Here is a 12,706-nt window from a genome sequence, read left to right as displayed (position 1 = left end):
GAGCACATGTTTGCTCTATTACATCATGAAAAGGAATCCTTGCATAAATAAATATACATAATAATATAAATAAATATACAATATAAATATAAATAACTATACAATATTCAAAACAAGGAGGAAAAATTCAAAATAGCTTTGATGTATTTGGAAGGACCTACATATGATTGGTTCATGTGGTGGACAACCTATACAACTGAGAGTTTTGGAAATATGGAAGAACAGGATACCTTTGTGAAACTTATCTGGTGACAATAGAAGAATAACCTGAAGAATATGATGCACTCGCAACTCGCTAATTAGGATTAACCCCAAATCCATAAATTCAAACATATATCCTGGTCTTAAACAAAAAGTAAAAGCCAAGATAGAGAAGCATAATATAAAGTCCATTGAAAAATAAAGACATAAGCGACAAAAGGAAAAGCTGCAATTTAGTGCCAAGTCACCTTTGGACAAAGGAAGTTTTGCAAGCCAACACCAAGATTTTGTCTCACCTAACTAATGAAGTTTTGCAAGCCAACGTCAAGTTTTTGCTTCACCACAGAAACAAAGCTCTAAATCTGTTCCTTCACATCTATGCAACCTGCATTTGAAAATCAGAACCCAAGTGTGTCAAGTGCAAACAAAAATGGGTACTCATCTATAAGTGCAAAAACCTATGAACTTTATTGTTGTTAAGTGATAATGGCAACAAAGATAATTAAAAAAGTTCAAATGATTCCATAATTGACTTCAATAATGAAGGTGAGTACAATGCGGAAGTTGATATAGTCTTAGGAAACACACAATCTGCCCCAAAGATATTGATAACAACCATCACCTGCATCCCACAAACTAGCAGTGAGGAAAGGTTGTTCGAGATTTAAGCCATCAATCAAAGAAAGGTAACTCTTAAACCTATGAAGGGAGCACTTAGATAGGTTCATTCTAACCTACAACATTGAAATAAGAATTGCAATGAAAAATCAAGACATAAGTAAAGATAAGAATTGTTACCAATGCCATATAGATTGGATAAAAGAATGCAAACCAACACTATAGAGGATTAGACAAGACTCGAGAAACCCTGGTCTTCAATTAGCAACATCCTCTCTAAACCATGCTTTGAGGCCAAAACATTTTAATAGGGAATGACTTGTAATATACCTAGTGTATATTATACACACGAGTTAGCTATATACAAAAGACACGATTTTTCATGTACATGACTATTTAGTGCAGGGTTGCGTGGGAGCGCCCCCCCCCCTCGCTCTTGCTCCCAATTCGCACTTCGAGCAGGAGCACGCTCCCTAAAAAAAAGGCTCCCTTCCTTTTCAGGATCATTTAGTCTTTTTTGCAAAAAAAATTTGCAGTAATATTCCAAATGCAACTTTTTTTCAAAGAAACAAATAAGTTTTGAGTGGGGTAACCTAATGATCAAGCCTGTGGCCCTAGTATTGATATGCGATTCATGGTAATGTTATTCTCCTTAATCTTCATTTTTATCCTTTTACTTAAATTTTTAACATTACCATGAAATGACTCAGGATGTTTGAGAGTGGTTCTGACCTCATTGGAATTCATATGGAGAAAGTAGAATATTAGATTTCATTCAAAATCCAACAGACTTATCAGTGTTTCAAGATTTCAGGATTGGGGGATTGCAATGTTTCCATTGAATTTTGTCATGTATTAGGATATGGAACTTGTATTTAATCAAGAGCACCAATCCCTCTATGTACTTTGATGTTAATGACATTGGTTGTCGAACTCCTCTTTCATGACGCTCCTAAAAATGTACGTCGCTCAAACTAAATCTTGACTTGACATGCTATGCTTTTTCTATCTTATGTTAATGCTTAGAGGGTGATATTAATGACGAAGATCCCTATACAGATCCAGAGGTAATGAGAAAGATACCTCTAGATATTAATGCTTAGAGGGTGATATTAATGACAAAGATCCTGATTTTCCAACAAGACTAAAAAATTAGACATTTCTTGTGGTGGCAAGAGGCCCAAGCATAAACAATAGATAATAGATTTACTTGTCTTTTCTAGTTTCTAGTAGATTTTATAACTATTGACTCTTTCATATTTATTATGATATTTTTTTAAACAATATATGACAATTAAAGTATGAAGTTTGAAGTTGGCAATTATAACTCATTAGTAATGAATTATGAATATGATGCTTCATGAAAGTTGAAAGTTGTTTCATTTCATTTCATTTTATAACATTTCATTTCATGTTAGTTATTGTTTGTTGTAATGGTTACACTTAGCTTACAAGTACAACTTTGGTGATAAATGATGATAAATGTTATATATTGAATTTTGAAAGCTTGAAACTTTAAGATTGATGAATCATGAGGCTCAATATGTTGTATGTTACTATGTTACTAACTGGTGGACGTGGTTGATGAAGATTATAACTTCTAGATGATTGTTGTTATATGGTTCAATCTATGTTTTTTATGTTTTTTATATCTAATTCATCATTCTACATGTTTTTGTTGACATATATGCATCAAAATATAAAAAATATATATATTATATAAAAAACGCTCTGGGATTCGCTCCCAAACCGGGAGCTTCTGAAAATGCCGCTCCCGCTCCAAGTAACCTTGATTTAGTGTATATTTATACAATGTCACATGCTACTGTGAATTATCACCTTATCAATTATTAAACATTTATTACAAGTATATCTCTACACATCTTGTGCAAGTATATTTATCTGGAAGGACCATAACATGTGTTTGTTTTCCCCATTCTCACATGTCTTTGAATAGGCTACAGTTAACCTACTGGCAATATCTTGCAAATTGTCATTACTGGCTACATACTCTCTTACAAGTCTTCGTGGATTAGATCTAGTCTTGCATAATTTGAGCTTGTATGAGCAGTTGGCAGCATTTATCTTACCAAGCGCTTACACTACATTTTGTCATGTCTTGATGAAATTTATGCTGACCCCAAGTATTGAATTATTTCTGAACATCATTGAGGGATTAAGTTATGCAACAGATAAGCATAGAGATCTAAGGAAATTATTAAAGACACAAAGGGCTTATTCCCATGTTTTTATCTGGGACAATCAGGCCACTATAATGTGTAAGTTATCAATATGTATGATAAATTTGAAAGTAAATTTTACAGCAAATCAAAAGTTTTCTTAAAAGCCATTATGTGTGATATTAATGAGTATAATCCATTCACTGAGTCAATCTTGTATCAAAGGCTTTTTGTTCAGGTACATGAGAAGTTGACCAGTTGCATAGAATTATAAGGTGTTAGCTAATAGATAATGTAGAAAATTTTGAATTGCATATACCTGTTATCATAGAAATGTGAATCAAGAAGAAAGAACAGATATGAGCGACAATTATAGGGATCTATCCCTCTTGTCACTAAATGTCTCTGTTTGGGCTTGTGCATTTTCAACCAGAAGGGGGGCTTTCCTAGGGTTTTCAATGCTATTCTTTTTTCTTAGAAATATACATGTAAACTTGAAAGAAATCAGTATGCAAATCTGCTCTCGAGTGCCCAAAAGGTATTCACAAATGGGTAAAAACTATAAATGGAACTGCAAAGAGTGGGATCATTTTTGTTAATTAAAATTCAGCAGCAAAATGGAAACAAATGGAGAAGAATATGTGCTTTGAGTGAAAGAACAATTCAAAACAAATTCATGAAAAATAATGTGGAATGTGTGCCTTGAGTGAAAGAGATTTAAAATGAGTGCATAAAGATAACAACACATACCTTGCTGCATGACTGCTCTCATGAAACAGCCACGGAATTCAAAGAGCTAGGAAAAAGAATATTTAAATTTATCCAATATATTAATATAAAGGCAAAGCTAACCATATACAGTACACTAAGGCTGCCTTGCCAATCATTGGCAAACAGTAATGGAACTGCTGTCAAGTTCGAAAGGATGGAAGAAAGATGGAAGAAGTGCTCCTGAAACCTGCAGGCAGAATCCAATCTGGAAAGTGATTATCTCCAACTCTCTTTTATATAGTATGGGAGAAGAGGTTCCCAATTCATATGCTCTGGAGGTGTGAGATAAAGAAGGGATTGAATTCCAAGTCAATCCCTAGCATGGTGTACTAACTCCCTCTTCAAAGCATGCATTTCACTAGTAAAGTTAGCCATAAACCATGCACTCATGCATCCACAACTTGAACCCTTCTAGTGCCAAATTAACCAAAGGCATGGAAACTCTCTCCATGCATGCAAATATCCTTTTTTATGATTTTCAATATCCAAAAAGATAACACAAGATCTAGCCAAGTGGGTAAGTCTTGTAGACTTGTAGTTAACTGGAATTTGAACCTGCATGCACATGCCAAGCTAGTGAGCACTCTAGTACATCATAAATCAACCATTATGAGCACTCTAGTACATTTATATTGAGTTGCCACGTGTTCAAATTTGAGGCAACTGCCATGTGTTGATAGTCATCCTAAAATCTAGCCACTCAGCTTCCATCCAAATTGTGACTTAGCAGGAAATCCAACTCTGCGTGGAGCCAAGACACGACCTCTCCACTTGCTATTAACTGAGAAAACTAAAAACAGATATGCCAAAAATCACAGTTCCACCTAAAGATTATGAGTTTCAGAATGTCATGATAACAGTTATGACAACATTTATTATAAATAGCACAACTAAAATTAGACTGCTTAAAATAGCAACTCTTGTGTTATTTAAAATAGTCTTATTGGATATGTGTTCATGCAAAAAACCCATATTTGTTCTTTGATTTGGAATGCAAACCTTGTAACCCTAATTGCTAAAACAGCATTTTCACGAAACACCTTGGATGTTGCCTAAAAGAGGCTTATCAAGATTGGGAGCTCACAAAGACCAGGAATATGCAGTTAACTCTGACATTTGAGCTCCAAAACTATGGCCCTTAGAAAGTAGGAGAATTGCTAAAATTAGCAAGTTCTTGAAACTTGAAGAAACTAACTGGGTAGCAAGCGTTGACAACTATGAAACCATGGATGTCCCTGTGATCAAACTAACAAGATGAAATCACGTTGGATCTCAACTTTCTAATTGGACTTGGGGGTTAATGATACTGTATTAGGTCCCTCACTTTTGTGTATAGTCTAGTTTTGTTTTACTGTTAATTGCATGTGGGAATTGAATTGATGTTTATATATTGATGACCTGCCCATGTTAATAGTCAATTGGTATTCATTCTATGCTCATGCCTTTAGACAAACACACCTATACATTATTGTACCATATATATAGGCCAATACTTTATAGCCATGGATTAGAATAATACATATAGAAACCTCTCACCCTTAGGCATCTCTCACCTTTAATATTCATCTCTCATATGAAAGAGTAAGCTTCTAGTCAATGTTGCACAGGAACCTGTCCCCAGCCTTGGGGGATGTGCCCCTTGCATTTCCTGTCCTTGGGGACTGCAGGGGGTAGTCTCTGTTTTGATGGGAATATTCCTAGGGATGACATCCCTCACATCCCCTGGACATTCCCTAGACAAAAACAAGGTCTGGGAGTTGTCCCTTGATGGTTTCTGAGAAGTTGGGAACCCCCATATCTATCCACTGTATGCCAGAATACTATGTAGATTATTTTTGTAATGGGTGATAATTTCAACAAAAGTTTTAACTCCCATATTTGGTAGATTCTTGTACCCTATATCTATTCTTTTTTCAGGTTTTATTATTCACACAGACAAGGTCCCAGTCTTCCCATTGTGCCCACACACCCAACCCGCTGTAGGTTATTGGCTGTCACAATGTACTTGGATATCATCTGGTGTTCTCTATCACTACAATGGCTAGGCTATTGTTTTTTAATTTACCGCTAGTGTTCTCAGATTGAGTTTCATTATGCTTACAAAACACAGTATTCAAACAAAGAAAAGACATCTATGGCTTTGAATATTGTGTCATAAATTAATAAACACTGATTTATTGTGAGGAACATTTTGTCAATCAAGTGTCTCAGTCTATAAGTCTAAAAAATCATTGTCATGCATCTTATGTTGTAATGATTTTTGCTGGGACATAACGTTTCCATGTAATGCAGGCATTAGAGAAGAGAAAAGGAAAAAGGAAGGTTCGATTTTTTAACAAGATTGTCAGTGGATCAGGATAGCTCATAGCTGAAAAGCTACTCAGAGTAATAGTATCATAAAGTGTATCCTCCAGGAGCAAAGGTCTCACGTCACTGTATTCTCCACTATCACCACTCATTGTTTATCTGTGTTATTGTGTAATGATTGGATCATGTAATTTGTTGTGGGAAATAAAGGAAAACTTTGTTTCCCAACTCTATGATTGTTGAGGTTTTTGTAGGTTGGTTTCTCATGTGTAATATCATGTCATCTTTTAAACTGGTAGGTGTTGTCTCTGCTATTCACAAGGGGTAGAGATTGTAAATTCTGGTTTATTGAGAAAACTGGTAGGTGTTGTCTCTGCTATTCACAAGGGGTAGAGATTGTAAATTCTGGTTTTGCAATTGTAGCAAGTTGGTTATAGTAACCCTTGAGCTATAAATAATTACATTCCTTGTGGTCATAGTTGTTCTATTCAACTTGCATGTTACATTCTCAGTTCTTATTTGAAATGCTGTTGCAAAATTGATATGTTAATAAGCTTGGGGGTTGACGATAAGCGAATACATTTTAGCATCATCAACAAGCTATTTGGTAATTGCATATCTGTTTCAACTTTTGAGACATAAGAGATGGTGTTGATAAAAATTCTTTTCAAGTTGTATTTACTATTTATTTCTCGCTTGGCACGATGAGATGTTGATTAAAATCATTTAAGATAAACCAAGTAACATCATCCATTGGAACACCTTCCAGTACTGTATCCTTGCAATAAACATGATGTTGTGAAGTTGTAATGTTTTACGTAATATAAACATATTACCAATGTCAAATTTTATGCCATTCCATAGCAATTAAATGATTTTTTGTTTTTGTTGTCTTTTAATTTATTTTATTTAGAACAGAGTAAAAGAGTTTTATCAGTTCAAGCAAAATTACATTGCAATACCTGTAAGGTTCTTGGGATGCATCATCTTTCCATATTTTTTTTTGCATGAGCTGTATTACTCACGCACCCGACATAATTGCCGCTCACCTTTAATTGATAGGAAATAGGAGCAATTTATATTCATTTCCCATAATCAGGTATTTTATTTAAAACAGAAAGTAAAAGAGTTTTATCAGTTCAAGCAAAATTACATTGCAATACCTGTAAGGTTCTTGGGATGCATCATCTTTCCATATTTTTTTTGCATGAGCTGTGTTACTCACACACCTGACATAATTGCCGCTCACCTTTAATTGATAGGAAATAGGAGCAATTTATATTCATTTCCCATAATCAGGTATTTACTTTGGTTCCCCTTATTGTTTTCTAAATAGCTTCTTTGATGTCTCTTGTTAAGAATGAATTAGCTCTTGCTGGGATTTTCTTTTTTTTTAACAGATTTAATTCTTTGCCCCAACTTCCATGGCTTGGATTCTAAATTAGCAATCCTTTTCCAGAACTTTATTTTGCTTTTATTGTATTCTGTAATAACTACACGTTGATTAAGATGGAATCCAACATTGCAAATCTTTGTTACAAAATTTCAAGATATCTGGCTAAAGAAAAACAATGTGTAAATTAAAAGGAGTTCTTGTTTTGATAAATGAAAATGCATCAATTTTCATATGTTTGTTTTAAAACCTGTAGATGGGAAATAAATAGTCTACCAAAGGGTTTGGAAGCAATTAGGTTTCCAGACTGAGGGTTCATGGTTTTTTCATTTTCAAGTAATCCACCTGTAATGTTCCCATTTTGTGTTACCCTTATAATGCACTTAGGATGGATTTCCAGGGTTTGTGACATCTAGGCCACAGGAACAAGATGACGCCATTAGTGGGCCTAGAGGGTTTTGGAGGAATTTTATGGGGTCCGATGAGGTTCACTTCTAATATTTCATCATCAAAGTCAGTTTTCACACATTGTCCTTGGTTTCATTGCATTCAGATGATTCCCATAAAACAGGGTATTATTAGTGTAGTTTAATTAAATTCGCTAAAGGTGTTATTTGTAGAAGATTATTTGGAGAAACAGCTTAGTGTAATAACTTGTTGGAACCTGGATGAAAAGATCTATAGGATTGGATGATGCAAAGTGACTTTCAATGGGTGGAAAAATTTTAGTGGCAAAGTTACCATTTTCCAGAATTAAAGTGAGTTAAATAATATAAAATAAAAAGGTCATTTAAATAAATAAAAGGAAGAAGTTTCTAGGGGGGATAAAATAATAAAATGAAAAGTGCTTCTAGAAGGCTAGAGAGATGTCCATCAAATCTTTAAGAGGGGAAGCAAGTCATTTGGGGATCATCGGGAATTTGCAGTATTTTCTATTAGAGAGGTTTTGGAACGTAGTTCTCAGCTTTAGAGAGCCCTAGAATGGAAATCCTTGGGTTCCTTATGGACAAAAACTCAACCCACTAATGAGGAGATTTCATCCAAAGATCTCATTGGGCTACATCAACATGAGTTGGTGAGCAGATCTGGAGCAGCTCTCTGCAGATTAGGAGTGGAGATCACTCAAATCTTCAATTTGAGTTTCATCTTCAGTTGCAGTTTTTTGGGAGGCCAGGATCAGCATTGTAGCAGCGATTTGGAGGCCATCTCAGTTATTTTCTAACTCAACTATTGGTAGTTGTATTTGCATGTAATCTTGTTCCAGTTAATATAATAAAGTTGAGTTTGTTTAATTTTTGAAGGTTTATTTGCTAGCAATTTTTGTTATGTAAATGATGAAATTTTCATGGTGTTCTTGGCATAATTTTTCTAAAGTAAATTTCTGAATATTTCTACGAAAATATTAAAAGGATGGTGTTCACGACATAATTTTTCTAAAGCAAATTTACTAATATTTTGTTATGAATAAATATATGAGAAATAATGTAAAATAATGTAAGTGATAATAATCATAAATAATGATTAGTTAATTAGTAATTAGGTTGAAGAGTTGTGTCTAAATGAGATATGACTCTCCATGAAGAGACACATGCTTGGTATATAAGCAAGTCTCTCGTTCTCATTGTACAATCATCCTTCATACATTTAAATATTTGTATCCTCATGGATATTTTTATATTCCAAGTCTTATGGAGTAATTAATCTATAGAAGGAATTTTGTTCGCTTCATTTGGTATCAAAGCCACGTTTCGCTGATCACTTGGCCTTTGGCCATCAATCTCTTGACAACTTCGTTGTCGTCAATCAAGCATTCACAATGAAGAGGAGATTCTCCATTTTTCAATTGCTACAAGGTCTTTGGCCAAAAAAAAAATATTCAAAATATATTTAAAAAAGAAGGAAAAAAAATCATATTTTTTTTTGAAAAAATAACCCAAAAAAAAAACTTACCTACCATTGATGCCAAGCATACAGCTCTCGGACTACTACCGTGGTTGTAGTCGAATCTGTCAACTTGCAGTGATCGCTAACTCGCCCACGTTGTCGCCGCAGACCCAAGTTGCAGTTTGTCCATTACCTTGACTAGCCACATTGTTGCAACCGTCCCCTTACTTGACCACAACCCATTGCAAGTTGCAATCGCGATATTTCCCACCCCGGCCTCTCTACCATCATGTCCGACTACTATCAACCAATGCCAATGGACTTAGTCGTTTTTCACCCTTGAGCTAACTAGCCTGCTCCACTTGTCGCCACTACCCTGATTGCACTGCTGCAACAAAATAAAATAAAATAAAAACAAAACCCACAGTCGTCGACAGCACTGTTGACAACTGTCGTCACTGTCAAAAGAGTTGAGCCGAGGTTCCATCCATCGATGGTCATCTGTCGCCTTCCTCACAACTGTCCACCACTCCTCGCTGCCCCCGCCACCGCTCTTCGCTGACTAACCTCCCAACCACATCCACTCGGTCAACCTCATTTGCATTCAGAAACCATTTCCACCGCCACCTTCTCATTGATTTCTCGCCTCCAACTGACACATTTTTTCCAGTTTATCATTCTTCCCCAGTGTTCCCCCGCTGTCGATTTATTTTCAACACACTCTGGCACCATATCTAATCGTGTGTTCTGTCCGCTGCCTCTTCCACCAACCGTCACGCCTGCCACTATTTTTTTTAGTTGACTCACAACTTCATTTTTATTCACTACTATATATAACTTATATATAGTTCATTTTATGTTTAATATGGTTTTAACCATATAAGTTATATATTATAACTATATAGTTTTATAATCATATAATTAATTCAATTATATAAAATAAAAAAAATAAAAAAAAAATCCATACAAAGTTAAAAGAAGTGAAGAAAAAGAAAAAAAAAAATGGAATCTCTAAGTAATGAACAAAAACAATCATTCGCAAGAGATATAGAACAATTAATTACAATACGTTAGCGACAACATATTGATTTTAATGAGAGAAAGAAAATGGAATCCCAATTGCAAGTTGAATGTCCATCACTCCCACAAAACGATGTAATCCAGTGTACTAAGAAAGTGCAGCTAAAAGATCAAGAGAATGGCAAAATAACTAAACTTCAGCAAAATAAGAAAGCATTAAAACACAAACATAAAAATCTTGTGGATATGCATTACAAAAACGTAATGGAAAAGGATGAAGAAATTTCTTGCCTCAAGGACCTTGTCAAAAAATTACTTGCACAAGTGAAGAAGACTAAGGTCACGAAAAAAGAACTCAAGAAGAGCTTATCAGAACAAGAAGACAAAACTTTATGTTTAAAGAACCTTAATAAAAATTTATTAGAACAAATCAGAGATCTAAAAGATGAAAAACTCAAAAGTCAAAACATTTATGAATCAAAAATCAAATAAATTTTATATCTGAGAAACAATAATCAAAATCTACTTACTCAAATTAAGAAACTTAAGGACGATAAGAAAGCATTAAAAAACAAGTTAGAACAATTCACTCAAGAAGAAGTGTCGAATTCTCCAGTCGTAACAATCCAAGTTGAAAATAGGGGAACGAATATCAATCCAATGAATATGACAACTCAAGAAGACAAGTCAATTGAAGAAACGACACACTTATATGTTATAGTTCAGATAACTAACATCCCAAGTGAAGGTTGTGTAACCAACTCAACAACATTGTCCCATGAAGTAAATCAAAAAAATTCCAAACACTTAATAAGGGAATGTCAAACCAAAAAAATTCCCTATCGACATCTGAATCATGAGAGTAGACAACTCAACCATGCTACGTATCAGGGCCATTCAGACCAGAAACAACAAACTAATGTTCTAGAGAATAGTGATGTAACTTCAATCCAATCCTATGATGACAAGTCATTACAAAATTCCATTAATCAAAATGTTACACAAAAGATTAATCTAGGATGGTCTAGTCTCTTCTCAGTGCGATAATTTTGTTTGTAACTTAGAAGATCATATCAACTTGTGTCAATAAGGATGATTGTTCTAAGACGAAAAGACATTCAAAACCAAAAAATAGATCAAGACTTTTTCATCGACAAGCATTGAGGGCAAAGTTTTTTTAGGAGGAAGACAATGTTATGAATAAATATATAGGAAATAATGTAAAATAATGTAAATGATAATAATCATAAATAATGATTAGTTAATTAGTAATTAAGTTGAAGAGTCATGTCTAAATGAGACATGACTCTATGAAGAGACACATGCTTACTATATAAGTAAGTCTCTCGTTCTCATTGTACAATCATTCTTCACACATTTAATATATAATATTTATATCCTCGTGGATATATTTATATTCCAAGTCTTCTGGAGTAATTAATTTGTAGAAGGAACTTTGTTTGCTTCATATTTTTATGAAAATATTAAAAGGGATATCACACCTACACCCTTGCCTTCTAGAGGCAAGAGATGGTGATTAGAAGCGCAAAGACATAGAAGGAGAGGCCTTTATAGAGGAGCCATACTCAGTCACACCCCATCTTATCAGCCCAACAAAATTTCTTAGGCATCACCAATATACCTCACTCCAAAGACATAAAGAAGATTTGGGAGTACATCAATCAATAAAATTTGTAGTGCAATATCTAGCACATGGAGGGGCCTTACGATGTGGAGGTGATACAAAATGCCACTTTGGAGCTACAACAATGAGAAACAAAATATCAAAGGTGATTGGTCTTTTTGTCTTGGCCCACTTGTTATCAAGTTTTTCTCTATTTGAAGCATCTAATTGTTCCTACTCCCGCTGCTAACAAATCTATGGTAGCAAAATCTACATCTCAAGTGTTTGTTGAAAGGAACGTTTGCAAAAAGTTTAAAGAAATGTCAATATGTGTGCTTTCAATCATGATCAAATCATTGTCAAGGAAAACCTAAATGATATGATTTTGGACATTCTATAGTGAATATAAGGTTGAAGCTAAAATTAATCATATGGATTTCATTAGAGGAAGAATGACTTCAATTTGAAGGGAAATAAATCAAGGATCAAACTTGTTTAATAGACTACAACATATGTAAGCATTCAAATCTCTTTCTAGCGATATCCATGCGTGGAGCACAATGGGCAAAGGTCTAAGATGTGGTCTAAAATAATCAGCCCATTCCATTCGCATTGATTCCTTCCATGCCCAGTACATATATTGTGGAGAAATCAAAAGAAGTGTTAGTGATGGAAGACTCAGTGCCACAAGTTACAACACTCCACTCA

The 12,706-nt window shown here is 34.5% G+C and overlaps 1 protein-coding gene across 4 annotated transcripts in view; it reads left to right on the top strand.

Moving 5' to 3' along the window:
- Positions 1 to 6,149, top strand: part of LOC149182083 (uncharacterized) — a 355,894-nt gene extending 349,745 nt beyond the window's left edge. For all 4 annotated transcript variants that reach the window (XM_089416738.1, XM_089416740.1, XM_089416741.1 and 1 more), the window contains one exon: positions 6,063 to 6,149. In XM_089416738.1, coding sequence (XP_089272864.1) covers positions 6,063 to 6,131 — 69 coding nt within the window. In that variant the 3' untranslated portion in view covers positions 6,132 to 6,149. The remainder of the gene's footprint in view (positions 1 to 6,062) is intronic.
- The last annotated feature ends 6,557 nt before the right edge of the window (positions 6,150 to 12,706 follow it).

Source organism: Pinus tabuliformis, chromosome 3_2, assembly GCF_031772625.1.
Source record: "Pinus tabuliformis cultivar Carrire ecotype Pingquan chromosome 3_2, CPIR1, whole genome shotgun sequence".
Classification (NCBI taxonomy): domain Eukaryota; kingdom Viridiplantae; phylum Streptophyta; class Pinopsida; order Pinales; family Pinaceae; genus Pinus; species Pinus tabuliformis.
This window is presented reverse-complemented; position numbering and strand designations above follow the sequence as displayed.